The sequence below is a fragment of the Geotrypetes seraphini genome, chromosome 16, assembly GCF_902459505.1.
Source record: "Geotrypetes seraphini chromosome 16, aGeoSer1.1, whole genome shotgun sequence".
Taxonomy (NCBI): domain Eukaryota; kingdom Metazoa; phylum Chordata; class Amphibia; order Gymnophiona; family Dermophiidae; genus Geotrypetes; species Geotrypetes seraphini.
The window spans coordinates 34,761,213-34,787,720 of record NC_047099.1 but is presented as its reverse complement, the minus strand read 5'-3'; the positions used below and the strand labels follow the sequence as shown (position 1 = coordinate 34,787,720).

Sequence of the window (26,508 nt, the reverse complement as noted above, 5' to 3'; positions counted from 1 at the left end):
TCAAGGTGAGTTACATTCAGATACAGTAGGTATTAACCCTTTCCCCGGAGGACTATGATTTTTCTTTTTTTTCCCAAATCTTTATTATTTTCAAAACTTACAGTAAGTGTAACAATAAATACCGCATATTATACATCAGTAACACACATAATATTCCATTAATATCCATTATAGAAATAGACCCCCCTCCCTCCTGAACAATCATAATGTAATCACATGAAATTTCTATAATGAACCCCAATATATCTAAATATATAAATCTAACAGACCCCTATCCTCCCCCCTCCTGGATGTGCACAACATAGGGAAAAATATTAATTAAACATTACAGTGTTTTGCTAATGGCTCCCAAATCTCCTGAAATTTCTTAGAATTTCCTTTCTGAATGGCTAATGGAGGACTATGATTTAAAATTGTACCAAAGGCAACAGGAGGAGGGGTATGAAATGACTTCTCTAAGGTCACAAAGAGTGTTAATGTCAGGATTTGAAATCCTGGGTTTTTGGGGTTTTTTTTTGTTCTCAGCCTTCTTGTCTAACCACTAGGCTGTTCTTCCACTCTGCTGATCCGTAGAGAATGACAAGGAGACAGAATTTGTCCTCGTCGATAACCACGGGAAACCACATGTCATTCTTTAGTGTCTTATCTCAGCCTCAGTCCTTCTACACCAGCATTCTTCAATGCAAAGCTTGAAAGTCAGTGGCTGTGCCCATTCATACTCTGATTCTTCCCTCTGTACTTAAAAAAAATCATGGGGTTGGTTTCCCGTGGTTAACCACGGGGACAGGGACAGATTCTGTCCCCATGTCAGATCCTACTCGCACTTCTTCTTATGCTTGAGTAATGACTGATAGTGTTAATGTCTAGATTAAAATACATTCAGCAACTTACACAAATTCCTTGGGCTCAAACTGAGCTTAGAAACTCTTTGGCATAGCAGCACAGTGCCAACATTCTGTTATAGTGCTGTGCAAGCAAAATGGACCGAGAGACCTGCACAGGCTGGGTGCTCACTTTTCAGTAACCTGGATAACACTGATGCTATCTTTTGCAATCTCAAGGCACCATCATGATGAGTGGCTGTGGTATCCTGACCAATGGGAAAGGCACTCGGCGAGAGTATTGCGAGTTCAGCCTGGACGAGCTGCAGGTAAGACCCTACCTAGGGCTTGGGTGGGGGGGAAGGTTGCTGTTACCTCTCTTTCTACTCCTTTCCTTAACCCTGAACTGTGTTAATTTTTAGGAGGGAGACCACATTGGGCTGACTAGGAAACCCAGCGGAGCCCTCCACTTCTACATCAATGGCATTGACCAAGGTCGGTGAATCCCTGATGACATTTGAAAGTCAAGGTGGGAACAGGGTGCTGAGGCTTGACTTCATGTGCTTCCCTATCTAATGAATACCTAATCATGCAGCTCTCTGAAATCTCCTTTGATACTGGATATAATTAGTCCTCACCTGCTCGTATCACAGATTCATCATGTTTTTGCCATGTGAATACAGAGATGTGAGCTGAAGAGGGGAGCAATTGTAAAGTGAGAAGGGGGCTTAGGTACCTATATATTGGATCATTGAAGAAGAAATATGTAAGAATAAGACTTAACATGGGAAATTGAATAGAATAAACAGAGAGGTGCCATTCTGAAGAACTTAAGAGTGGCATAGAGTGATACGGGTAAGGGTAAATTAGATGCACATCTCCCTTGAGAAGCATACAGTGATATGGGGACTAAAACTATGCCAGAGTACACCTGGCGGGGCCTCCGCGTATGCGGATCACCGGACTTGATGGACCCAGGGTCTGATCCGGAGATGGCAATTCTTATGTTCTTAATATTTGCATGTCCTCTCCCTATAGGCTAAGGCTCTTTACACCTGCATTATGATGTCACAGAGCCTTATGGTTATAGAAACATGATGGCAGCTAAAGGCCAAATGGACCATCCAGTATTCCCATCTGCAGCATCCACTATCTCCTCCTCTCCCCATTGGTTAAGGTTCTTAATATTTGCATGTCCTCTCCCTATAGGCTAAGGCTCTTTACACCTGCATTATGATGTCATAGAGCCTTATGGTTATAGAAACATGATGGCAGCTAAAGGCCAAATGGACCATCCAGTATTCCCATCTGCAGCATCCACTATCTCCTCCTCTCCCTATTGGTTAAGGTTCTTAATATTTGCATGTCCTCTCCCTATAGGCTAAGGCTCTTTACACCTGCATAATGATGTCATAGAGCCTTATGGTTATAGAAACATAGAAAGGGTAAATTAGATGCACATCTCCCTTGAGAAGCATACAGTGATATGGGGACTAAAACTATGCCAGGGTAGACCTGGCGGAGCCTCCGTGTGTGCGGATCACCGGATTTGATGGACCCAGTGTCTGATCCGGAGATGGCAATTCTTATGTTCTTATGTTCTAACTTAATAATAATAATAAATTTATTCTTCTATACCGCCATTACCCAAGAGTTCTAGGCGATTTACAGTGTAAGAAACTGAACAATCAGCGAAGTACATACATATAAGATTAAAAATGGTAAAATAATTACAATGTTAAGAAGGCCTAATTATGTAATAAATTTGTCAAACAAAGCAGACTTTACTAATTTTCGAAAACAGTAAGACATGGCTTGATGAAGACATTCACCGAGCTAACATTGAAGTTTGCCTGCCTGAAATGCTAAGGCCCTTTCAAAAAAGATCTTATATCTAACACCATTTGGCTTAGGATAGGTAAATAAGCTGGAGCTTCTCGTAATCCTTGATGGTCTATAAAATTCAAAGTGAGGGAACAAAGAAATTGGAGACTCTCCTGAAATCAGCTTAAAACAAATACAAGAAAACTTAAATAGTATTCTTGCTTCCAACGCTAGCCAATGCAATAATCGATAATATGGGCCGATGTGATCATTAGATGTCCTGTCCTCTAGTTTTTTTCAGAAATCATCACTGATAGTCTTTAAGCATACTCTGCAGAGCTATTATGTACGTTGGTCGAGTGTTTTTGATGTCCTGATGTTATCCTTTCCCCTCCCCCTCTTCCCTCTCCCAGGCGTGGCTGCCACCCAGACCCCGCCCGTTGTCTATGGCGTGGTGGATCTTTATGGCATGGCAGTGAAAGTCACCATCGTGCACAACCACAACCACTCGGATCGTCTGCGCCGCAACAACGCCATCATGCGAGCCCTCTCGCCGGACACAGGGCGCTGCTCTGTGGAGACTGCGGAGCCAGAAACTGAGCGACTGCTCTTCCACTCCAACTGTGGCCAGAAAGCTGCCATTGTGAACGAGGGCCGGACTGCACTGCGCCCCCAGTAGGTACCCTATGCTGAGCAATGTTGGTTAAACACAGAATCGCCACTGATCCAGGTGTCCCCAGCCTCATTGCATTACATGTAATAAAGACATCTTCTCTATGGACAAGCAGGATATAATTGGACATGCATAAGATGACGTCGCCCCTCCCACAGCCCAGAAAAGTCTAGAAAAGCACGTGCGAATGTTACATAGTTTATTAAACGCTTTACATAAAATTCAAAGCATTGTACAGTAAAAGTTTAAAATAGTAATTAGGGAACAAACTACAAATAATAAACATAGTCATACGAGACAGATTTGGAGGGGAGGAGGACAAGAAAACAAAAGGGAAAAGAGAACAGAAATGGACAGAAACAGTAGGGCATGACAAGGTAAGGATTGCAAGAAAGAGAGGGGAAAAAAAATAATTTTTTTTTTAAAAAGGATAAATCAATTGTAGGCATCTTTAAAAAGAAAGCATTTTAAACTACTCTTGAATTTATTCATGTTCTGTTCTGATGTATAGAGGGAGAGAGTTCCAAATTGAAGGAGCAGTAACCAAGCTGAAAAGCCCTAGCCGCTTTGGCCTCTCCTCATAGGGAAGTCATCCCATCCCTTTTATCATTTTCGTCGCCCTTCTCTGTACCTTTTCTAATTCTGCTATATCTGTTTTGAGATACGGTGACCAGAATTGTATTTGAGGTGTGGCCGTACCATAGAGCAATACAAGGGCATTATAACATTTTCATCTTTGTTTTCCATTCCTTTCTTGGTAATTCCTAACATTCTATTTGCTTTCTTAGCTGTCGCTACCACATATTGAGCTGATTTTCATCTAAACCCTTTTCCTGGACAGTGACTCCTAATATAGAACCTTATATCTTATATGGGTCACAGTCTCAGGTTTGCATTCTTCTTTAGTCACCATGACCCAGAGTATGGGATTCTGCACAGGTTCTAGGATCCATGTTGCTGACTCCACTGGGCACTTCGGCTTGCTTTCCCATTATAACGCTACAGCAGTCGCTTTTGTTCCGGTGGTTCCCGGTATCTCAGGGCTCCAATTATTTGGTAGGCTCCTCAAGCATCGCTCTGTATGATTTGGTGGCTCGGCGAGATTTCTCTTTTCAAAGGCATGCCTTGGTCTTTGCTAGACTAGCTCATGGCCACCAAACATCCCGGGCTGGGGGGGCTCGGTGCCGTCCATCCTCAGCTCCAGGAGTCTGGTCTTAAGAGGCGACTCAGTACTTGTTCATTCTTCTACTCTGGAGCATGGTCAGGCTACCGTTTCTGGACAGTGACTCCTAATATAGAACCTTATTGTTTGGGCTCCTCTTTCCCCTATGCATCACTTTGCACTTGCTCACATTCAACATCATCTGCCATTTTTGACACCTAGTCTCACAAGATCCTCTTGCAATGTTTCACAATCCTCTTTTGTCATCAGCAAATTTTAATTATCTCCCTAATTATTCCCATCTCTAGATCTTTTTTTTTTTTAATCTTTATTCATTTTACAACTTACAACAAGTGTATCAGGAAATAACTTTTAAACTTAAAAACATCACTTGATTTTCTATTATAGTCATCCTACATTAATAAAATTTACCCTCCCCCCTCCATCCCTACCATATCATAAACATTCACTTATATTATAGATCATTCTCTAGATCATTGATAAATACATATGTTAAAAAGCAGCGGTCCCAGCACAGCTTTTCATAGGCAGCAACTATTGGGCTGGCTTTCCTGTCCCTCTCTGGAAATGAGTACTTGCTAGGCTTTCCTGGAGCCACTACTGGACTCTGGAACCATGAAAGCAGGTGGGTCTTCGTAGCCTGGAAAGAAGAAAGCGGCAGAATGTGGAGGTTCTTGCTCTTCCAGCATTAGTCACTGCTGCAGACTCCAGCTGGATATGGACATTGAGAACCAGAACTCCAAGGAGGAGGCCTCGAGAGCAAGGACAACAGTGCAACAGCTCTAGGCGTGCAGGAAGAACTGAATAGTGGGTTCATTCTGCCTGCAAAATGATGTTTCCAAGCAGTTGGAGACCCAGAGAGCCTGGCAGCGCAAGGCCCAAGCTGTTACCTCTGGGAGGTGACAGATGACTTCCAAGGGGCAGATGGGAAGATTTAGTGGGAGCCCTTCATTCATTGCGGTAGAGCAGCCCTCTAAGCCCAGCCTAATTGAAGGGAATGGGAATATAGTGGCTGCCATCCATCTCCAAAGGATCAAGCATTTTCTTAGCCCAGTTTTCCCTAAATTTTATTCTGATGCTGTGGAGGACATGCTATTTGAAAATGCAATATGAGGTGGAGTCTGGAGCAGAAGCAAAGATCCAGGACCAGGCTAGGCCAGTAAGAGGCCTTTTGTGCTTTTGCTTACTTCCTACACTCTAGTAGAGAGTTGCTAGTGGAAGCAGCAAGCATAGGTTGCATTAAGAGTTTGAGGAGGAAGATACTGCAGTGAAGAGACTTTTTAGGAGGATGTCGAAAGGCCCTCAAAATTTCAAAGGAGACAAAAGACATCCAAGCTATCACAGGAGTCCATACTGGCTGGGATTAAGAAGTTCTCTCAAGTCTTTTCCTTTTACCAGGCCGTTAAAAAGATGCTCTGCTATGCTGGCTTCATTAGCTTCAGGCAGAGGCACTTATGAAGGACACAACTATACCTGAGTCTGCAGCCTTTTGGCTTGCCAACAGCTTCCAGAACATTTTCCAAAATAATGGTGGTAGGAGCTGCATTTCTAAGCAGAGAGGGCGTTGGCGTACATCTTTATCTCGATGACTGGCTCCTTCGAGTGACTTCTTTTCAGATAGCAAGTAATTTTATGGCCAGAATATTGTAACTGCTATGCTCTCTCAGCTGGGTGATGAATTATGTCATGAGTAAGTTGTATCACTCTTCGTCGGGCCAATCTTTATTAATTCTAATCTAATCTAAACCTTAAGTTTATATACCGCATCATCTCCATGAGTATAGAGCTCGACACGGTTTACAAGAACTTAAATAGTAGGTAGAGAAGAAGAAAAAGGATTACATGAACTTATGTGTAGAAGGGAAGAGAAATAGGGGGGGAGGATAGAGTTACAATTTGATGAAAAGCCAGGTTTTCAGTTGTTTGCGGAATAATTGAAGGGAGTCCAGGTTCCGCAGCGGGATGGTGAGGTCGTTCCAAAGACCTGTGATTTTGGAGAGAAGGGATTTTCCCAGTTTGCCTGCATAGTGGATGCCGCGTAGAGAGGGGAAGACTAGTTTATACCTTTGGGCAGTTCTGGAGGAGTCGGGACTGAGGGAGTTGAAGGATAGTGGGATAAGAGGAGGGAGGATGCCGTGAATGATCTTAAAAGCCAGGCAGGAACATTTGAAATGGATTCTGGAGATTATTGGGAGCCAGTGAAGTTTGGCAAGGAGTGGGGAGGCATGGTCAGATTTGCGTTTTGAGAAGATCAGTTTGGCTGCAGTATTCTGGATTAGTTGGAGTCTTGGAATACTTTTTTTTGATAGATTTAAGTAGATGGCGTTGCAGTAATCTAGTTTGGAGAGGATGATGGATTGGACAAGGATGGCAAAGTGTTGTTAAAGTTTTCAACTTTCTTTCTACTTATTTTTATATCAGCTTAGCCTTTATAGTGTGTCCGTCCTTCACCTCTCCCGACATGCACGTTTCAAGGTGAAACCTTTCTTCAGGGTCGAGGGAAACTAAAATGAAAATAAACAATTCACTGTGCCTTCCTTTCTCATATGCACTCGACATGGCTTTAACAACAGACTAAGCCCTAATTGGCAGCCTCGGGCCGTCATTTTCCGCCTGTTAAATTATGACCACAAGGAAATGATCCCGCGAGCGCTTCGTTCTGGCAAATCCTTGGAATACCAGTCCCACAAGATTCTATGCTTCCAGGCTTTCACACTTCTTTGCTCACAACTGGCTCGGGCCAAGGTGCCGTTCACGTTGTTATACCCTGTGGTCTGAAGGTCCACACAATTAAGAATACGAACATTAAAGAATGGTTCTCTGCCTTTGATGAGACCCGAGTAAGACATTTACGATATAATTTGATTGAAGATACAACAGTGGCTTCTTTATTGTAGAACGAGTAAGTTTGCAGGAAGAATCACCCAGGCATTCGTTGTTACCCTCATTTTGTTGTGGTTCATTTTATACCTTATTTACCATGGACCCCTGACAAAGGTGTGTTGTCCGAAACACGGACCGTGTCGGGTCCAAGGTTTTATAACTGTATTTTAATTTTGGTCCAATAAATATTGCCTGCATCTTGTACATAATCTGCAGTTCTTGCTTGGTTTTCCGAGTTAAGTGACTTGCCAAGAGTAACAAGAAGCTGCGGTAGGAAGCGAGCCCAGGGTCCCAGGCGACTGCACTTAACCACGAGGCTTCTTTTTTGAACTGATGTACAGGAGATGGGGCTCACATCGGTCACATTTCTTTGTTTTCTCCCCCTTATAGTGCTACAGATGACTTCAACCACGGAGTGGTATTGAGTAATCGCCCGTTACGCAACGGTGAAGTCTTCCAGGTGCGCATTGACAAGATGGTGGACAAGTGGGCAGGGTCCATTGAGATCGGTGTGACAACCCACAACCCTACCTACCTACAATTGCCTAGTACCATGACCAACTTGCGCTCAGGTAAGTCAGACCCTCAAGTGGCAGATGTGGAGGGTGGGGTGCGGTGTGGATATGAGTCCTATTAGTGACTGTGTATGTGACCTCGGGTGAATCACTTTATCTCACTTTGCCTGGCTCTGTCACTAACTAACTTTCTTTATATGACCTTGATGAATCCCCGCATCCCTTAGTTTTTCCTCTCTTCTAATCCCTGTCACTGGCTTATTAACTTTGCTTTAATCACTTCTTCCCCAGGTCCTTCATTCTACTTCCTGCCTTGGTCATCCCCTGCTGCCTCTGTTTTTAATCCCTGGCATGTTGTGCTTTCCTATGATACTGTTTTATTTGGAATGGCTATGAGGAAGAAGAGTCAAATATCGTCATATAATAACAAACGTTTATTAGTCATGACAGGGGTTGCCCTTCAACATATTACCAATAATTGGAAAATCACAAGAATCTTAATTACACATTCCGGTGGAATTCGTTATGCCATATTTTTAAGATGGAAAGAGCAATAGCAGTACAAAAAGGGACATATAATAACTTTGTAAAGATATGGGGGCCATTGGCAAAATATTGTGAGGAATAGTCATCAATTCTTTTCTTTCCCTTTCCTTTCCTTTCTTTTTTTTTTTTAATTTCTTTATTCAGTTTTGCATATTACAACAAGTGTATCAGAAAAATTTATATAATCTTATAAATACACACTTGATTTTCTTCATGAACACTTTAAGTACAATATATCATACTTACATTCATATTTTATAATGATTTAAATATTAAGTAATACATTTAATAAATATGACAAATGTAAATAAAATAGAAAACCCCCCAATCCCTCCCTCCCTATTTCAGAAAATCTAACCTAATACATCAAAATGTATTAATTAATTCATACATATTATGATATAAATAAAATAATACCCTTTTCTTTCTTAGTTATATTTAGCACACTCAAGGGGGAGGGTGGATTTGGGATGTAATTTAATACAATATGTTATAATATGTTGTATAATATAGTATATTCTTTTTAGTTGAGAATGTGATGAAGGGTGGGTGGATGGGGATTTTACACTATTAGATTTCCGTGTTAGATACTATAGTGCTATATGGAAATTACTTTTATGATATATTTTTGTGCACTTATTGTTTGATTTGAAAATGAATAAAGATTAAAAAAAAAAAAAAAATCCCTGGCTCTTTCACTGGTTTCATGTGACATCAGGAGGAGGTTGAAAATTATAAATCAGGCCCCTCTCCTATGATCCCTAAATGACTATGTTTTGGAGGCTCCTAATTTAAGATATTTAGCTCCTTAATCACAGTATGCCCCTGTCCCAAAATTGTGCCTCTTTTTAACCCTCCATACCCTTCTCCCAGGCACCTGGATGATGACCGGGAATGGCGTGATGCACAACGGTACCACGATTCTGGATGAATACGGCCACAACCTGGATCGGCTGAAGGTCAGTGCCACTGGTGCTTGTAAGGTCATGGGTCATGTTGTTGCAACCTCAGCGACATAAAGGAATTTAATTAAGAAATATATCAGACTTGCTGCCTTCTGCAACCGAAATTCTACAGGTAGATCAGGCCTGATACTATGGAAGGAAGCAGCAACATATCTGAGCAAATGAGCTGTAGGATTCTCGGTTTCCCATGATTTTCTCTAGCGGTTTAGTCAAGCTGACGGGGGCAGCCATTTTGTACACAAGAGATTGCCAATAGCGTGATGCAATCTGGTAGGATCCTGCTGAAGTGGTTGCAGATTTGTGGTGCTGTAAGAACTCACTAAGCAAATTGTTGTCGCTAAGCTTTATCAGACACTGGATGGAGTGCCTGCTGAAATGCTACAAGAACTGCCCTGTCTCTTTCCCCCCTGCTTTAGGGTGCGAGCTGGTGACCCCGGTTGGAAAGGGAAGCATAGGGTAGGGGGGTGGCATTCCTCATCATCTTGTTCCCCACTATGGTGCTTTTTTGCCCCTAGCAGGCAGGGGACACCGTGGGCGTGGTGCGGCGGGAGGATGGCAGTCTGCACTTTTTTGTGAATGGTGCAGCACAGGGCCCTGCTGCCTGGAACGTGCCACCCAACGTCTATGCCGTGGTTGATCTTTATGGGCAGGCTGCCCAGGCCACCATCGTGGAGGATGCGGGTGAGTTGGGAGGGCGCCACACTGTGGTCATTGTTTAGAGTGCATATGTAGTGCTTTTCATCTCAACCAGCTGTTGCTTCAGGGGCAGAGAATGAAGAATGTTACGATGTCAGATACAGCCATTTACTTAAAGAAATGAATTTATAAACTTAGTGTAAGTCCCTTTCTGTGTAGCCAGTGGAAAAATATTGTAATGAGTAGACGTCACTTTTTATGGGAGATTATATTTTACGCATTGGGGGGTGGGGGGTGGTATATTTTCCATTGAGAGTTTGTTTTTATTTCTTTAGGTAGGGCGGGAGGGAGGGGATTAATATTTTTATTTTAGATGATTTGGAAAGATGTTCAAGTGTTGTATTGAAATTATAATGATTATATTTCTATACACTTATTGTATGTTTGAAAATGAGTCATGAATTTTAATTTCAGTAGGGTGGGGGGGTGGGGATATATACTTTTGTTCTTGATGATATGATTTAAGATTTTCAAGTGTTACATTGAAATTTAATGGATATATTATTGTACACTTGTTTATGATTTAAAATGAATAAAGAATTTAAAAAAAAAAAAGAAATGAATTTAGGTTTAATGATGGCATTACAAATTTGTGGGTAAGTTAAAGGTAGGCACAGGGAGATACAATGACTCCCCTAAGATCACACGCAGATAGCTAATGACAGAGCAGGGGATTAGAGCCCAGGGTGCTAGTGAGTTGTACCTGGTAACTGGCTTGTGCTCCACAGAGAGCTTGCATTTCACTGCAGCAGGCACACGTGCAGTGCTGATCTAAAACCCTCTTGAAAAGGGCGTCGGGCTGCTGTCCCTGCAGGCCATATGTCTGTCTTCTCCCCTCATTGAGTCTCCCACTCCCTTTCATCTCCTCAGATCTGTTGCCTCTTCCAGAGGAGCTCTCGGAAGGGAACAACCAGCTGTCCCCCAGCAGCCCATCCTCTGTGGGTTCGGTGACTGACCTGCGCTTCCATCACCTGCATGGGAGCAATGCTGTGATCACCAACGGAGGTCGCACTGCTCTGCGCCAGAACTGCCGCAGCGAGTTCAACGATGCCATTGTCATCTCTAACAGGTATGCTGGAACAAAGTCGTATGTGATGGAAGCTGTGTGACGTGCCTCACCCCGATGCGCTAGTGCCCGAGTTTACACATCCAATCTCATCCCAGCAAGCTAGAGGAATGGTCTAGTGCCGTGGTCTCAAACTCGCGGCCCGCCAGGTACCATTTTGAGGCCCTCGGTATTATAAAGAATGATTCTTTATGGAAAACTTGTGCCTTGGTGTCCAGCGGTCGCGTTCTGGAACGTTGCCCGTCTCACTGCTGTAACCTCAAGCAAGCGCTTTCCTGCGTCTGTACGCGATTGTCTTCTCCACTTCACCTCACAATCACGTACAGACGCAGGAAAGCGTTTGCGTGAGGTCACAACAGTGAGGCGAGCAACGTTCCAGAACGTAAGGTAACCATTGGAGGCAGTGCAGCTTGTGCGTGTGTCCGGTACTGGAGAAGGCGAGAGCCGAAGGTGGTTGCGGATGCGACCGCCGGACACTTAAGGCACAAGTTTTCCAGAACAAATTATTCTAACTCTACTTTTCACTTCTCTATTACCCTCCAGGTACTTTAGTTAGATTGTGAGCCTTCGGGACAGTAAGGGAATTTTTCAAGTACCTTTCTTATTTCTAATCTTAATGTATATTTTCTGTAAACCGCTTAGAACCTAACGGATGGAGCGGTATATAAGAAATAAATTACATTACATTACATTACATTCTTTATAATACAGAGGGCCTCAAAATAGTTGGTCCAAAATCTTGTCTCTTGCGGTTTTTCACTTTCTGCATGTTGCACTGCTTTCAGCTGTCTATAGCTGAAATTATCAGAAGCAATTAAGGAAAGATTTATAAGTTTATAAATATCTCCTTAATTGCTTCTGATAATTTCAGATAATCCACATTTTGGATTTGTAGGTACTTACCTCATGCAAAGTTGTCATTTCTTTAATAAAACATTAACTGTTTTTTCTGCGGCCCTCCAAGTGCCTACAAATCCAAAATGTGGCCCTGCAAAGGGTTTGAGTTGGAGACCACTGGTCTAGTGGTTAGACCTTCCACCCTGAGGTTGTGAGTTCAAATCCCACTGCAGCTCTTGTGACTTTGGGCAAGTCACTTAACACTTCATAGCCCCATGAAAACCGCTTTGATTGTGTAAAGTGGCAGATCAAGCCCCATCCCCTCTAGAGCCGGGGTTCATACCCAGTCTCCCTGCTTAAGCTATTTAATTGCTCGTCTCCCCTTTCCTGGGGTAGTTTAAATCCTCTTGGCTTCCTTCACAGGGCCTTGCGGGAGGGAGAGTTGTTTGAGATTGTGATTCAGAAGATGGTGGACCGGTGGTCTGGCTCCATTGAAGCAGGTAATTGTGCTGAACAGCCCAAAAGGAGCTGAATCCTGTGGCTGTGCTCTTTGTAATTCCTTCCCTGTCTTTACAGGGGTGACTGCCATACGACCTGAAGACCTGGAATTCCCCAACACCATGACAGACATCGACTATGATACTTGGATGCTGAGGTGAGCAGAAACAGAGTACTGCAGCTCAGAAACGTTCTCGTTGGTCTCCTTAGTGTGATATACTGCCTGTCACTGTAATTATCGAAGTGGTTTACAAAGGAAAAGAAAGGAAAAACACAAAAAGGTGGGATCTCTCGGAGAGAGAGAAAGAGATAATGGGCAGACTAGATGGGCCACTTGGCCTTTATCTGCTATCATATTTCTATGTAAAAATTATAGAAGCATATTAAATAAACTAAGATACTATACACAATAAAATAAGAACCCTTCCCCCTTCCTATTATTCATGGTGTATATTTCAATAAAAATAAAATAAAATAACTGGTGTTTAGTCATCACAAAAAGATGTCAATGGCCCCCATATTTTGGAAAAGGTCTTATAATTTCCATTTTGTACAGCTATTGATCTTTCCATTTTGAACATATGACATAATGAGTTCCACCAAAAGGTGAAATTAAGTTTACTGCAATCCTTCCAATTGTTGGTGATATGTTGAATAGCGACTCCAGTCATGATTAATAAAAATAATAATAATAAAAATAATGGGAAGGGGTGGCTGGGTTATGGGTTTATATATATACAATTGTTGTTTTTCTTGATAGACTTACAAGTGATGTTTTCAAGAATATATATGATATTAAATTGTAACTTGTTGAATGATTAAAAATGAATAAAGATATAAAAAAAAATAATAATAATAAAAAATAAACTAAGATACTAAAGGAGAGGTAGAGCATGTAAAATGAATTGCTGAGAAACCAATCAGTCTGGAGAGAATGCCTTAGTGTAAATATGTCTTCAGGGCTTGCTCCAGTTTTTTGAAGTGTCTCCAACCAGGATGGTGATTCTACAGAATAGGAGCATGCCCTCAGATCGCTCCAAGTCTAATAGATGTTGGCATTGTCATCTCGAAGCTGGGACTTTAGATCAGTGTTTCTCAATGGCCACAAATTTGGTCTTGGAGGATAAGATGTACAAGGTCTGCATCTATGAGACAAACATGGTTTTTTTCTTTTGCATAGAGCATTTTGGACCCCAGTTGGGTTACAGAAGTTGAATAGTTCAAAGACAAATAGATGCTGGCATTGTAATCTTAACATAGGGACTTTAGATCATCTTTTATTTTAGCCTTTTGGAATTCTATCTGGGATCAAGTAAACTGTTTCCTGGAAAATCATGTAGCACTATCTTATGATACGATTCTATTTGGAACACATATGAGAAAAAAGAGTCAGATATCATCAGTTAACAATAAACTTTTATTAATCATGACCGGAGTCGCTATTCAACATATCACCAATAATTGGAAGGATTGCAGTAGGCTTAGTTTCAACTTTTGGTGGAACTCATTATGTCATATGTTCAAAATGGAAAGATCATTAGCGGTACAGAATGGTAGTTATAAGACATTTATTAAAATATGGGGGCCAATGACATCTTTTTGTGATGATTAGACACCATTTACTCTATTTTATTGGAATATACACCATAAATAATAAAGAGGGGGATGGGGGTTATTTTATTGTGTATAATATAATAATGGAGATGGGGGTGGGGTATGGGGTTATATATATACCTTTTGTTGTTGTTCTTATCAGATATACAAGTGATGTTTTCATGCATATGTATGGTTTAATTTGTACACTTGTTGAGAGATTAAAAATGAATAAAGAGGAGAAAAAAAAGTGTTTCCCAACCTTGTCCTGGTGGTCCTGGAGGACCACCAGCCAGTCAGATTTTTGGGATAACCCTAATGAATATGCATGAGAGAGATTTGCATGTAATGGAGGTGGCAGGCATGCAAATTGGCTCCATGCATATTCATTAGGGATGATGGGATAGGGATGGGGGGGGGGTTCTGATTCTTTATTAAATGTTTGGATTAATAGGAAAGATTATATTGTATAATATATATGAATGCATATGATATGGGAGGGATAGGAGGGAGGGGGGTTATAATTTTATTCATTTAAGTTGATTGTAATAGAATATCAAGTGATGTTTTTAAGTTCAAATGTTATTTCTTGATACACTTGTTGTAAGTTGAAAAAATGAATAAAGATTTTAAAAAACCCAAAAAACTAATGGAGGCTTCAAAGCTGCTGCTTCTAAGGCTGGAAGATCGATTCCTGTCTGTCGATTGCTGCTCCAATAACATGGGGAACTTTCTTACTGCTCAAACTAAATAAGGAACTTGTGGAACCCTATATCACTCCCCAAACTGAATTCCACTGACCTCGAAAATTTGAAATATTAATCAGTGGCAATATCTCATATTTAATGTGTCAAATGTTATCTAGTCAAATATGTAAATGCATGTAGATGAGTAGGAGGACAAACCTCACCGTGCCTCCTCAATGTGCATAAAATCCTCCGAGTTAAGAACCTTAAAAGATAAGCAGTGTGCGGCCGTTTGTCCGCAAGAAAGGATCCCGTAGCCCTGAAGCAGCTTGTCTAGCGAAACGCTGGCCATCGTCAACGTGGGGTCGTTTTTTTATACATATACGTAACCAGTCATTCCCCCCCCCCCCACCCCAAGTATAAATACTCTAAGGTCAAATTAGGACAGAAATATCCCCCGCTCCCACCCTTCCTTGGACTAAACAAAAACTAATATTTCTTCTTTTTTTTTTTTTTAAATTCTTTATTCATTTTAAATCATAGAACAAGTGCACAAAAATACAACCATTATAACTTCAATAAAACACTTGAAAATCTTTCCGTGTCATCTAGAACAAAAACATATATCCCCTCCCTCCCACCCTTCATCAAGCAAAGGGGATAATGGGTATTCCTTATTCAGATTGGGAAAATAAAGTTTCAGCTTCTGCGGATGATATTCTGCCATAGTTGAGGAATCCAGAAACTACCATCCCATGTTTATTGGAACTAATTGATACTTTTGGAAAATTTTCCGGATATAAAATCAATTGGAGTAAGTCAGAACTTCTTCCTTTAAATGTGCATTGTTCTAAAGGATTATTTGATTCTTTTCCATTTATATGGAAGGAGGAAGGCTTGAAATATTTAGGTATCGTGATAAAAAATACTCTTGATGACACAGTAAAAAGAGAATGAAAAACTTTTATTAAAAAGAGTTACAGAGTTAGGTGAACGATGGAATCCTTTACAAAAACTAATATTTCAAATTTTGGATGTCAGTGGAACTAAGGGCTCCTTTTAGTGCACGCTAGCTGAAAATCTACCGCCCGCTCCAAAGGAGGCGGTAGCAGCTGGCGCCCGCGGCAATTTAGCGCCCTAGCTTGCCTTAGTAAAAGGAGCCCTAAGTTTGATGAACTTTCGTACTGCTCCCTTCTTTTTCCCCACTTGTAGATAAACATCATTCTGCATTGAGCTAACCTTATTTTTGTTCTTTTTGAGCTATTTTCATAGAAGCACGTTGGGCAGCATTTTTTTTTCCCTTGGGATTAGAGGGGGCTGAGCTGAATGGAAATCAGAGTGTGTAGAGTTGGACTGGCCTAATGAAAGCCTACAGTCAAGTGAAGAATTTCTTGTACTCTGTGGTAATTAGAGGTGTGTGGCTTTTTATCTTTTTCTATTATTATTATTTTTTTTAAAATCTTTGGGTGGGTGTCATGACGGGTCCACCAGTGGCACCTCCATCATGCAGGATGGTAATACCATGCGGAATAATTATGGCTGTGACCTGGATTCGCTCACCACCGCTTCCCGCATTGGCATGATGCGCAGCGTCAAGGGTGACTTACACTATTTCATCAATGGCGTGGACCAGGGTGTGGCCTGTTCCGGCCTGCCTCCTGGCAAAGGTGAGCCTTCCAGCATCACTGCGCTCTGGGTCCAGGAGTCAGAGCAAGTGCAATTCTGATTCCCTAGCTCTCAAATTCTGACCTAGCCAAGACACTCAAATGAGTGGTTCAAGCTTTCAGTGCTTGTTCTACAGTTATCTTCTGACTTGTCTCCTCTTCATTTCTCAGAAGTCTACGCCGTTATTGATCTTTATGGACAGTGTGTCCAGGTGTCCATCACTAACGCCAGTGGACCTATGGATAATAGCTTATCTACCAGCAACATCACTGAGAAATCCTTCCCCATTCACTCGCCAGGTAAAGGAGAGGCATGAAGATAATCTCAAAACACATCTCCCACACATTCACCCACTCATACATGCTTATCTATGCAATCCACTCTTTAACATTTACTGTGTGTTTGTAAGGAAACGGACGTAACCCCAGGAGCAACGTGCATGGGGGCATTTGAGACCTGTGAGGGTGTGCAGTGGTGCTGGAAGAGAGGGGAGGGTGTTTTTCGGGTGGAGGGGTAGAGAATGGTGCTACTGAGTTCGTATAAGAGTAGCGTATAGACGGGCTCCTGGCAGTACTGGTTCCGGTTGCCTGTACCCTGTGTGCTTCTTCCCAGAATCCCACTGTGGGCTCAGCGTTTCTTCTCTCCTCAGTGCCGGGTGTGGCTCATCGCTTTCACACCAGCTGCGGGAAGAACGTGGCGCTCCAGAACGATGGGTGTCGCGCTGTTCGAGTGGCCGGCTACAGCTATGGTGTACTTTTCAGCATGAAGGAGCTGAAGACAGATGAAGTCTTTGAGGTACATCCTTAAACCTCAGCAATCCTCTGGGTTGTCTTCTGCCTTATCTTATTGATCTGTTTGATTTAATTCGTTTTTTTCTCCTATTGTCCCCAAAAAGCTCAGAACAGGTTACAGGTCACACATATATATTATATAGTTAACAGGTTACAACTTGATGTAATTGCAGTACAAGGTTTACAATACAAGGTTGTATCCTAACTTGATACAAACTAGGGATCAAATACCAATATACATTTCTTGTACAATCTCTCTGGCTTCCCTTCATACCTTTTCCAGGTTTTACAGGCTTGATGTGGCGGCTAAGGGTGATACGGCCTTTAGAAACATAGAAACTGACGGCAGAAAAGGGTCACGGCCCATCTAATCAGCCCACACCAATGACCCACCCTTACCTACCTCTATGAAGAGATCCCACGTGCCAATCCCTTTTTTTTTTTTTTTTTTTTAATTCTTTATTCATTTTAAATCATAAACAAGTGTACAATAATATATCCATGAAATTTCAATGTAACACTTGAAAATCTTAAATCATATCATCAAGAACAAAAGTATATATCCCCACCCCCCTGAAATTAAAATTCATGACTCATTTTCAAACATACAATAAGTGTACAGAAATATAATCATTATAATTTCAATACAACACTTGAACATCTTTCCAAATCATCTAAAATAAAAATATTAATCCCCAAATAACTTTGAAAAACAACACTTGAAAATCTTCCTACAATATCGTCTCTTGTTTTTATATTTTGGACTGTTCAGGAAAAAATGCATTTCTTTCTATTTTTTTTGTGGTGTAAAAAAAAAAAAAAGAATAATGGACTTAGAGGGAGGGTGGAGGGAGGGTTGCATTTATATTTATAAGATACAATGATAAGATGTTCAAGTGATCTAATTAATAGTGTTTATTATGATTTCTGTACACTTGATGAAAGTTTAAAAATGAATAAAGAATTAAAAAATATATATATTAATCCCCTCCCTCAAGAAATAAAAACAAACTCTCAATGGAAAATATACCACCCCCCCACCCCCCAATGCTAGTAAGTTTAAAAAAAAAACCCCAAAAAACTTACTATACCTAGGGGAGAACTCTGGCACTCAGGCTCAGTCAGAGGACTTCACCAGCAAGTGTGGCTCCATTCCCCTGCTGTCTACGGAGAACCCATGTTACAGGTAAGCAACTTTGCTTTCTCTGTAATCCATTGGTCATGGGCAGGTAATGACTGTTTCTCTTCCTCGATTGTGTGCACAGGAGCTTGATAGCCTAGTATAACTCCATCGTTGACTTTAAGCCATCTTTCCCAATCCAGTGAAATTGTGGTATATTGTGAACCTTAGTAACTTTCCTTCCATCAGTCTTCTGCTTTCTGTTTCTCCCTTTGCAATCATGCTATATTCCAAACCTCAGCGATCCTCCATTTCCTGCTCCTCCTATTTTCCTCATCTGGTCATTCCCTTCGGCAGGTACAATTCTGGTTCGTTCTTCATGACTTCACAGGTGGATTATTTGACCCCCACTTCAACCTGATGAACTTCCAAAACACTTCCAGATAAACCTGTCTAAACTTAGCATGCCAATGTAATTTCAAAAGTTCTCTGTAAAGTTGCTGCCTGTATACAGTCTCTTCCCTTGTAAACCGCTTAGAACTGTTTGTGGTATTGCGGTTTATAAAAATAAAGTTACTATTATTATGTTGTCCATCTTCGCTCAATGCAGCTCTGCAGCGTGACTTGTTAGGTACAGCCCTCTCCATAGTTTAACCCTTTCTCCTCTGTTGCTTTTCCAACACTTTTCTCCATCTCTTGCCAGGTGAAGATTGACGAAATGGATGAAAAGTGGTCTGGTAGTATTCGTCTTGGTTTGACTACTCTCTTGCCCTCCGATGTTCCTTACACCGTCACTGGGCTCCCTGCTTCCACCCTAGATCTCAGGTCAAAAGTGACGTGGCTGGTCACAGGATCCGAGGTCAAGCGAAATGGCTCTCTTCTGAGGCAGAACTACGGCTGCTCCCTAGAACGCCTGGCTGTGAGTAATTTTATCACTTTCTGGGAATGTTTTAAGCTACATCTGTTGCCGTGAGTAGAAATCCCCCTCACGTAGGAGATCACTGAGAGCAGACCTTAATCACTGATTTTGCGGCTTGTGTGAGACTTCTAAGTATTTTCTCCGTTGGGATTTATCAGCTGCCTTTTTCATGAAGTGATTCACTTAAAGCAGTTTACAATACATTAATAGTAATCAGGTACTCTTTAAGTATTTTCCCTATCTGTCAAGGCAGGCTCAAGATCTAACACTGGTACCTGGTGCAACGGAGGGTTAACCCTTTCAGGACCATAAGGATCGTAGGCCAATTTTTGTGGTTTTGACGACATTTTTATGGTAAAAAGGGCTTGCAGATGGCAAAAAAGTGATTTTTTTTTGTGAAATAGCATTATTTTTATTTAAAAAAATCACACTTCTGGCTTATGGACAGTGTGGCAAGTGAATCTTCTCGTCAATCTGGCAACGACGCTAATGAATGAATGTCGGAACCAGTTTGTTTACATAAAGGCAGTATCATATGGAATCCGTACATATCAAATTTAGAACTGTAGACTATCCCAATCAAAATTTATAGGATTTTAAAGTTATGGGACAAATATGTCCCTTGGTCCTGAAAGGGTTAAGTGACTTGCTCGGAGTCACAAGGAGCAGGTTGGGATCAAATTCACAATCTCGGGGTGTTGAAGCGGCACAAGGCCACTCCTCCCCTCTACGTGGCTGTGGCAAAGCGCATGATTCTTTCAGATGTTCTGAGATTTTTGGTACTTTGCATGGAGTTTCCTTGTGTGTGGCACAATACAGTGCTCCCCCTCAAATTCGCGGTCACGGTCATTTGCCCTATTTTCCGACCGCGAAGGGGAGGCAGGAGAGGGCAGCCGGAGAGTGAAGGAAATCACTCGCGGTATGCTCCGACCGCCTCTTCCTGTACTAAAGTCGGGCCTTACCAATCAGGAACTGCGTGTCAATGAAGGCAGTTAACATAGACTTGGTTAGTGGGGTGACAGTGATTGCTATAGTCACTAAGTGGGGGCCTTTCACGCATGCCTAAAGAAACTTCTGGATCTTTCTGGATTCTTTAGAGCAGGTCTGAAAGGCACTGTCAAGCAGGGATGTCACCTACATGTGGCCATCTTATCTGGTTTGTCCACACTTTTCACACAAGCTTTGGAGTTTGTTACCTCAGGATGAGATAATGTCTGGGTTTATAAAAAAAAAAAAAAAAAAAAAAAGATTCAGACAACTTCCTGGAGGAAAAATCCACAAATTGTTATTAAATCGGTAGACTTGGAGAATGTCGTTGGTTATCCCTAAGTAGAATCAGCATGGAATCTGTCTACTCTTAGGGGTCCTGGCAGGTACTTGTGACTTGGAAACTGGGCTTCAGGAACCTTTAGTCTGAACTAGTATGGCATTTCTTATGTTCATAATTCAAAAATGGGGGAGGGGCCTCTCCCATGGGCAGACATCCAGAACTAAAGGGAGATGGAGAATGTAGACCCTGTTTGATACAGCTTGAGGTGATGATGGGGGACATTAGGCTGGGTAGGGGTGGTTTCAGATGATAAAGGGGATGGAACTCCTCTCGTATGAGGAAAGACTAAAAAGGTTGGGGCTCTTAAGCTTGGAAGGGGAGATATGATTTAAGTCTACAAAATCCTGAGTGGAGTTGAACGGCTACAAGTGGATCGATTTTTCACTCGGTCAAAAAATGACAAAGACTAGGGGACACTCGGTGAAGTTCCAGGGAAATACTTTTAAAACCAATAGGAGAAAATATTTTTTCACTCAGAGAATAGTGAAGCTCTGGAACGCATTGTCAAAGGTTGTGGTAAGAGCGGATAGCGTAGCTGGTTTTAAGAAAGGTTTGGACAAGTTCCTGGAGGAAAAGTCCATAGTCTGTTATTGAGAAAGACATGAGGGAAACCATTGCTTGCCCTGGATCGGTAGCTTGGAATGTTGCTGCTATTTGGGCTTTTTCCAGGTACTAATTACCTGGATTGGCCAACGTGAGGTGGGCTACTGGGCTTGATGGACCAGTAAGGCTCTTCTGATGTTCAGATGTCAGTTGTGATTGTACCGTTGATCCTTGTCATTTCTCTCCCTGTAGATTGGTAGCCGTGTTGCCGTGAAGCGCTGTGCTGATGACACCATGCACATCCTGATAGATGGGGAGGACATGGGATCAGCTGCCACTGGTGTCGCCAAGGTAACATCTCCTCTTCGTGATTGAGGAAGAAGAATACAGTTCTAGTAAAGTAATTGGCCATCATTGCAGCTGTCCCAAGTAACGCACTCTCTCTCTCTTCAACTCTCCCACAGAATGTATATGCTGTGCTGGACCTCTATGGTCGAGTCACATCGGTCTCAATTGTTAGCTCCTCTGTCCTGGAGGAATCAGATGGCACCAAGCCTCCGTCTGTCACCTCAGAAACCTGCAGTGAAGAGGAGGAGGAGGAAGAGCCCACGCCTGTAAGTACCGCCATCCTCTCGAGAGGGAAAGAGGGCACCACAGGTGCCAGCAGCTAATGCCTTAGTGTTCCCATTCCAGGGCGAGGGACAGTCTCCGCCGCAGGCTGGCATCATGGCTTTCCTTGAGAACCACGGCAGGAACATCCTCCTCTCGAACGTCAACCAGACAGCCAATCGGGTCTCCAGCTACAATCAGGGCATCGTGGTGATGGCCCAGCCGTTGCCACGACAGCAACTCTTCCAGGTCAGAAGTGGGGAGATATAATTCCTACATAAGGGGCAATTCTTTAAAGGCCACCAAGATGCGGTCTGCTAAATGCAAATTTTATAACAGCATTTATTTACATGCCAACATTCAGGCACAGCCACTTGTGCCATGCCAGTAGCAGGTGTAAATGTGCCTGCCTACACGTCATACCTTAGCATGTAACCCTGCTTCTTCCCCTTTGCATGCTCTCTTTATTTACATGCTAAGCAAGAGGTGGGTTAAAATTCTAGAAAACTACTTGGCACCCTGCTAGCTCTGACACACTTAACTGAAACTGTCTCGCATGTAAGTTCTAGTATTCTGGAACTTTCCTATGCAATTGACACCTAACGGTATTATTGACCAAAATACTGCTTCAGAGAGACAGTGATGGGAACTTGGGCTTTGGAACGGGAGGGGCCATGGCGTCCCCAAATTTGGGTGTCGCCAATCGATTCCCGCCTGCTCACCCCACTCCTGGTGCTGCATTTTTAAATCTTCGGGCAGCTGCCACGCAGTGTCAGTGAAAAAATACTGGAGGGGTAACAAGATCAACAAAGGAATGTTGCTGTTGAGTGACTAAATAAAGTTAGTTGTATACAAAAAAGTCACTACGTGAAAGATATTCATAAATAATATTCTCAAATGACAATTCAACAGTTGTCAATTCTTAACTGATAGAACTCTGCTCAGAGACATGAAGGCGATATGTTCCGCCTCATCACCTGCTACTATTCTAAAGCTAAGTTTGAGTGATTTGCTTTTCAACTTGAAACTCGCATAAGAAGCTAAGCATAGCCGTTGTAGCTAGCAACATTACAGTTAAGGAGAATATCATACTGGAGTAAAAATGTTTTGAACACTGCAATGATTGGGTGGTGAGGCGGAACATATCGCCTTCATGTTTCTGAGCAGAGTTCTATCAGTTAAGAATTGACAACTGTTGAATTGTCATTTGAGAATATTATTTATGAATATCTTTCATGCAGTGTCAGTGAGCAGGCCTGCCCCGGAACCCTTCATTCCTCTTCCGGGGGCAGGCCTGCTCGTTTGAGCTGCCCGAAGATTTAAAAGTACAGTGTCGGGCGCTGGTGAGAGACTGCGTCGCAGGATTCTGGTGAGCGGAGCCCTTGGGGGGCCCCCCCCAAACAAAATAACGTTCCGCTGCCTGTGGGTGGTCATACCATGCCTGCAGACTGCATTAGCAGACCACCTATGTAACGGGTACATATGGTAACCTCCCTGCATTGTAATACCAAAGGTGCAAATCGATTGCCTGAACCCTCAGTGGACTTCCTCCCTCTCTCTCGGAGTGATCGGTTGCTGCCCAGAGCGCCTGAATTTCCCTGCCACCGCGTGCTCCCTCAAACGCTGCACCTGGCTCATTCAACGTGACTCCGTCTTCCACAACTCCCTAAAGGTAAGTGCCCTCCAGATATTGGGGAAGAGACCTTTCAGGATTCAGCATACATTCACAAGTAAAATACGATGAGAATGTACGTCAGTTAAGCACCTCCTGCTCCAATTGATTGTGACTCCAGATTAAATGAGGGGTGATCAGTTTTCTTAGTAGGAAAGGTAAATTCTAGAAAACTACTTGGCACCCTGCTAGCACTGACACACTTAACTGAAACTGTCTCGCATGCAAGTTCTAGTATTATCCCAGGACAAGCAGGCAGCATATTCTTGACTGATGGGTGACGGCACCGACGGAGCCCCGGTACGGACAATTTTAGAGTGATTGCACTCTAAGAACTTGGAAAGTTCTAGTAGGCCGCACCGCGCACGCGCGAGTGCCTTCCCGCCCGACAGAGGCGCGCGGTCCCCAGTTAGGATAAGCCAGCTAAGAAGCCAACCCGGGGAGGTGGGTGGGACGCAAGAATATCTGCCTGCTGTCCCTGGATAACACCTGTTACGGTAAGTAACTGTGCTTTATCCCAGGACAAGCAGGCAGCATATTCTTGACTGATGGGTGACCTCCAAGCTAACAAAAAGAGGGATGGAGGGAAGGTTGGCCATTAGGAAAACAAATTTTGCAAAACAGATTGGCCAAAGTGTCCATCCCGTCTGGAGAAAGCATCCAGACAATAGTGAGATGTAAAAGTATGAACTGAGGACCAAGTAGCAGCTTTGCAGATTTCCTCAATAGGAGTGGAACGGAGGAAAGCTACAGATGCTGCCATAGCTCGAACTCTATGGGCCGTGACAGAACCTTCCAGTGTCAGTCCGGTCTGAGCATAACAGAATGAAATGCACGCTGCAAGCCAATACAAGTAATATGTGAAAATTGTTTTTATTATGTTTAATTCACTTGTTGTAAGATTCAAAAATGAATAAAGGAAAAAAAATGGAAAGATCAATGACGGTGCAAAATGGAAATTATAAAAACTTTATTAAAATTTGGGAACCATTAACGTCCTTTTGTCATGATTGATGCCATTTTTCTAATATTTCTATATTTAATATGTAAGATAAGGGTGGGGTGGGGGGAGGGTTTCTATTATATGAAAAATAACATTACTAGAGGGATTTCAGGATGGGAGAGGGAGGGTTATATTTGCAATTATAAGATATAACGATAAGATGTACAAGTGTTTAAATCTATGTTATTGTGTTGCAATTTTTGTACACTTGATGAAAGTTTTAAAATGAATAAAGAATTAAAAAAAATAAATAAATAAAGATTTACAAAAAAAAAAAAAAAGTTTATACATAGGAAATGGAAATGAGGCAGTTTTTTGAGACTAAACCCCTTTCCTTAGGTCAGGACAGGATACCATAACAGCTTTATACTGTACTGTCTTGAAGAAAGATTTGGTCTCTGAAAGCTAATTGAAAAATGGATTAGTCCAATAAAATGGTATTTTCTTATTTCTCAAAAAAAAAAGTTCCTGGAGGAAAATTTTCAAAAACCATTATTAGCTATGTAGACTTGGCTATCTCTAGTTTTAAGCAATAAAGATTGTATGAACTCTTTTTTTTTAAATTCTTTATTGATTTTCCAAACTTCAATAGTGCAATCCATAAAAATGTAACATATAATAAATACAATAAAAGCACTTACAAGTATTCATAACCAACCATTTTCTCCCACCCACCCACTGATTATTCAATAAGACACAAAAACATAGATTATCGCAAAAACCTTACCCTATTCTAATTAATAATATCCTAACATCCTCCCACCCACCCCAAGTGTAAATACCCAGAGAACAAAATTAAGACAGAAATAATCCCCCCCTTCCCTGGATTTGTATGAAAAACAAACATAAACGGACTCCTAATCAAAGACCTACTATAGCAGTGGTCTCAAACTCGCGGCCCACCAGGTCCTATTTTGAGGCCCTCGGTATGTTTATCATAATCACAAAAGTAAAATAAAACAGTTTCTTGATCATATGTCTCTTTAGCTATAAATGACAATATTATTATTAAGACTTAACCAAAAGGAAAGATTTATAAACTATAAAGAGTTTTACCTCATGCAAAATTGTCATTTCTTTAATTAGACATTAACTATTTTTTCTGAGGCCCTTCAAGTACCTCCAAATCCAAAATGTGGCCCTGCAAAGGGTTGGAGTTGGAGGCCACTGGCTTAACTGTATCCATGACATCCTGTTTGTCTTTGGGAAGCCGAGCTGAGATTGTGATGTCATAATGCCTCATTCCACCAATAAGAGCCAACCTCATCAGTGATGTCACAATGGCCCTCCAACCCAGCCAGCAGATTAACTGTTCCCCTTAACTCAGTGGTCTCAAACTCGCAGCCCGCCAGGTCCTATTTTGAGGCCCTCGGTATGTTTATCATAACCACAAAAGTAAAATAAAACAGTTTCTTGATCATATGTCTCTTTAGCTATAAATGACAATATTATTATTAAGACTTAGCCAAAAGGAAAGATTTATAAACTCTAAAGAGTTTTACCTCACACACAATTGTCATTTCTTTAATAAGACATTAACTATTTTTTTTCTGAGTCCCTTCAAGTACCTACAAATCCAAAATGTGGCCCTGCAAAGGGTTTGAGTTTGAGACCACTGTACTATAGTGAAGAAAAGTAAGATGTCAACGGGCCCCAAACCAATTTAAATAAATTACTGGGCCCCAAACTATCGGCATTCATTCTTTCATATCTATAGCTGGAGCACAAATTTGCCCACCAGAAAGGAAAATTTAAACAATCGTAATTCTTCCAATTACGACTTATCATCAGGATGGCAATCCCAGTCATGAAAAGGAAAAGACGGCATGTATAGCGATCCATAGGTGGCTTAACATATAACAATGTTCCACATATGACCGACTCGTATGTCAGTGGAACTGAGAACTCCAATAGGTTGTTAATCCTACTCCATATTGACCTCCAAAAGTTAAGGACAATAGAACAACAGATGAACCAGTGTCCCAATGTCCAGAAGACAGTGCCAGCATCTATTAGATTTAGAACTGTCTAACCTGTGTAACCTAACCGGGGACTCTTTGGATGCCTGCA

General features: G+C 41.9%; 1 protein-coding gene across 2 annotated transcripts in view; it reads left to right on the top strand.

Annotated features, from left to right (window-relative positions):
* NEURL4 (neuralized E3 ubiquitin protein ligase 4) overlaps nucleotides 1-26,508 on the top strand; it is a 54,794-nt gene that overhangs the window by 13,106 nt on the left and 15,180 nt on the right. Inside the window, exons 6-22 of one of the 2 annotated variants that reach the window (XM_033924400.1) lie at nucleotides 1,062-1,150; nucleotides 1,244-1,316; nucleotides 3,059-3,320; nucleotides 7,775-7,956; nucleotides 9,319-9,404; nucleotides 9,929-10,091; nucleotides 10,977-11,175; nucleotides 12,433-12,509; nucleotides 12,586-12,664; nucleotides 16,278-16,453; nucleotides 16,622-16,750; nucleotides 17,101-17,246; nucleotides 19,066-19,281; nucleotides 21,407-21,505; nucleotides 21,619-21,768; nucleotides 21,848-22,012; nucleotides 23,277-23,435. In XM_033924400.1, the coding sequence (XP_033780291.1) occupies nucleotides 1,062-1,150; nucleotides 1,244-1,316; nucleotides 3,059-3,320; nucleotides 7,775-7,956; nucleotides 9,319-9,404; nucleotides 9,929-10,091; nucleotides 10,977-11,175; nucleotides 12,433-12,509; nucleotides 12,586-12,664; nucleotides 16,278-16,453; nucleotides 16,622-16,750; nucleotides 17,101-17,246; nucleotides 19,066-19,281; nucleotides 21,407-21,505; nucleotides 21,619-21,768; nucleotides 21,848-22,012; nucleotides 23,277-23,435 (2,450 nt within the window). Of the gene's footprint in view, nucleotides 1-1,061; nucleotides 1,151-1,243; nucleotides 1,317-3,058; nucleotides 3,321-7,774; nucleotides 7,957-9,318; nucleotides 9,405-9,925; nucleotides 10,092-10,976; nucleotides 11,176-12,432; nucleotides 12,510-12,585; nucleotides 12,665-16,277; nucleotides 16,454-16,621; nucleotides 16,751-17,100; nucleotides 17,247-19,065; nucleotides 19,282-21,406; nucleotides 21,506-21,618; nucleotides 21,769-21,847; nucleotides 22,013-23,276; nucleotides 23,436-26,508 lie in introns of both variants that reach the window. The other variant, XM_033924399.1, reaches the window with a different exon arrangement.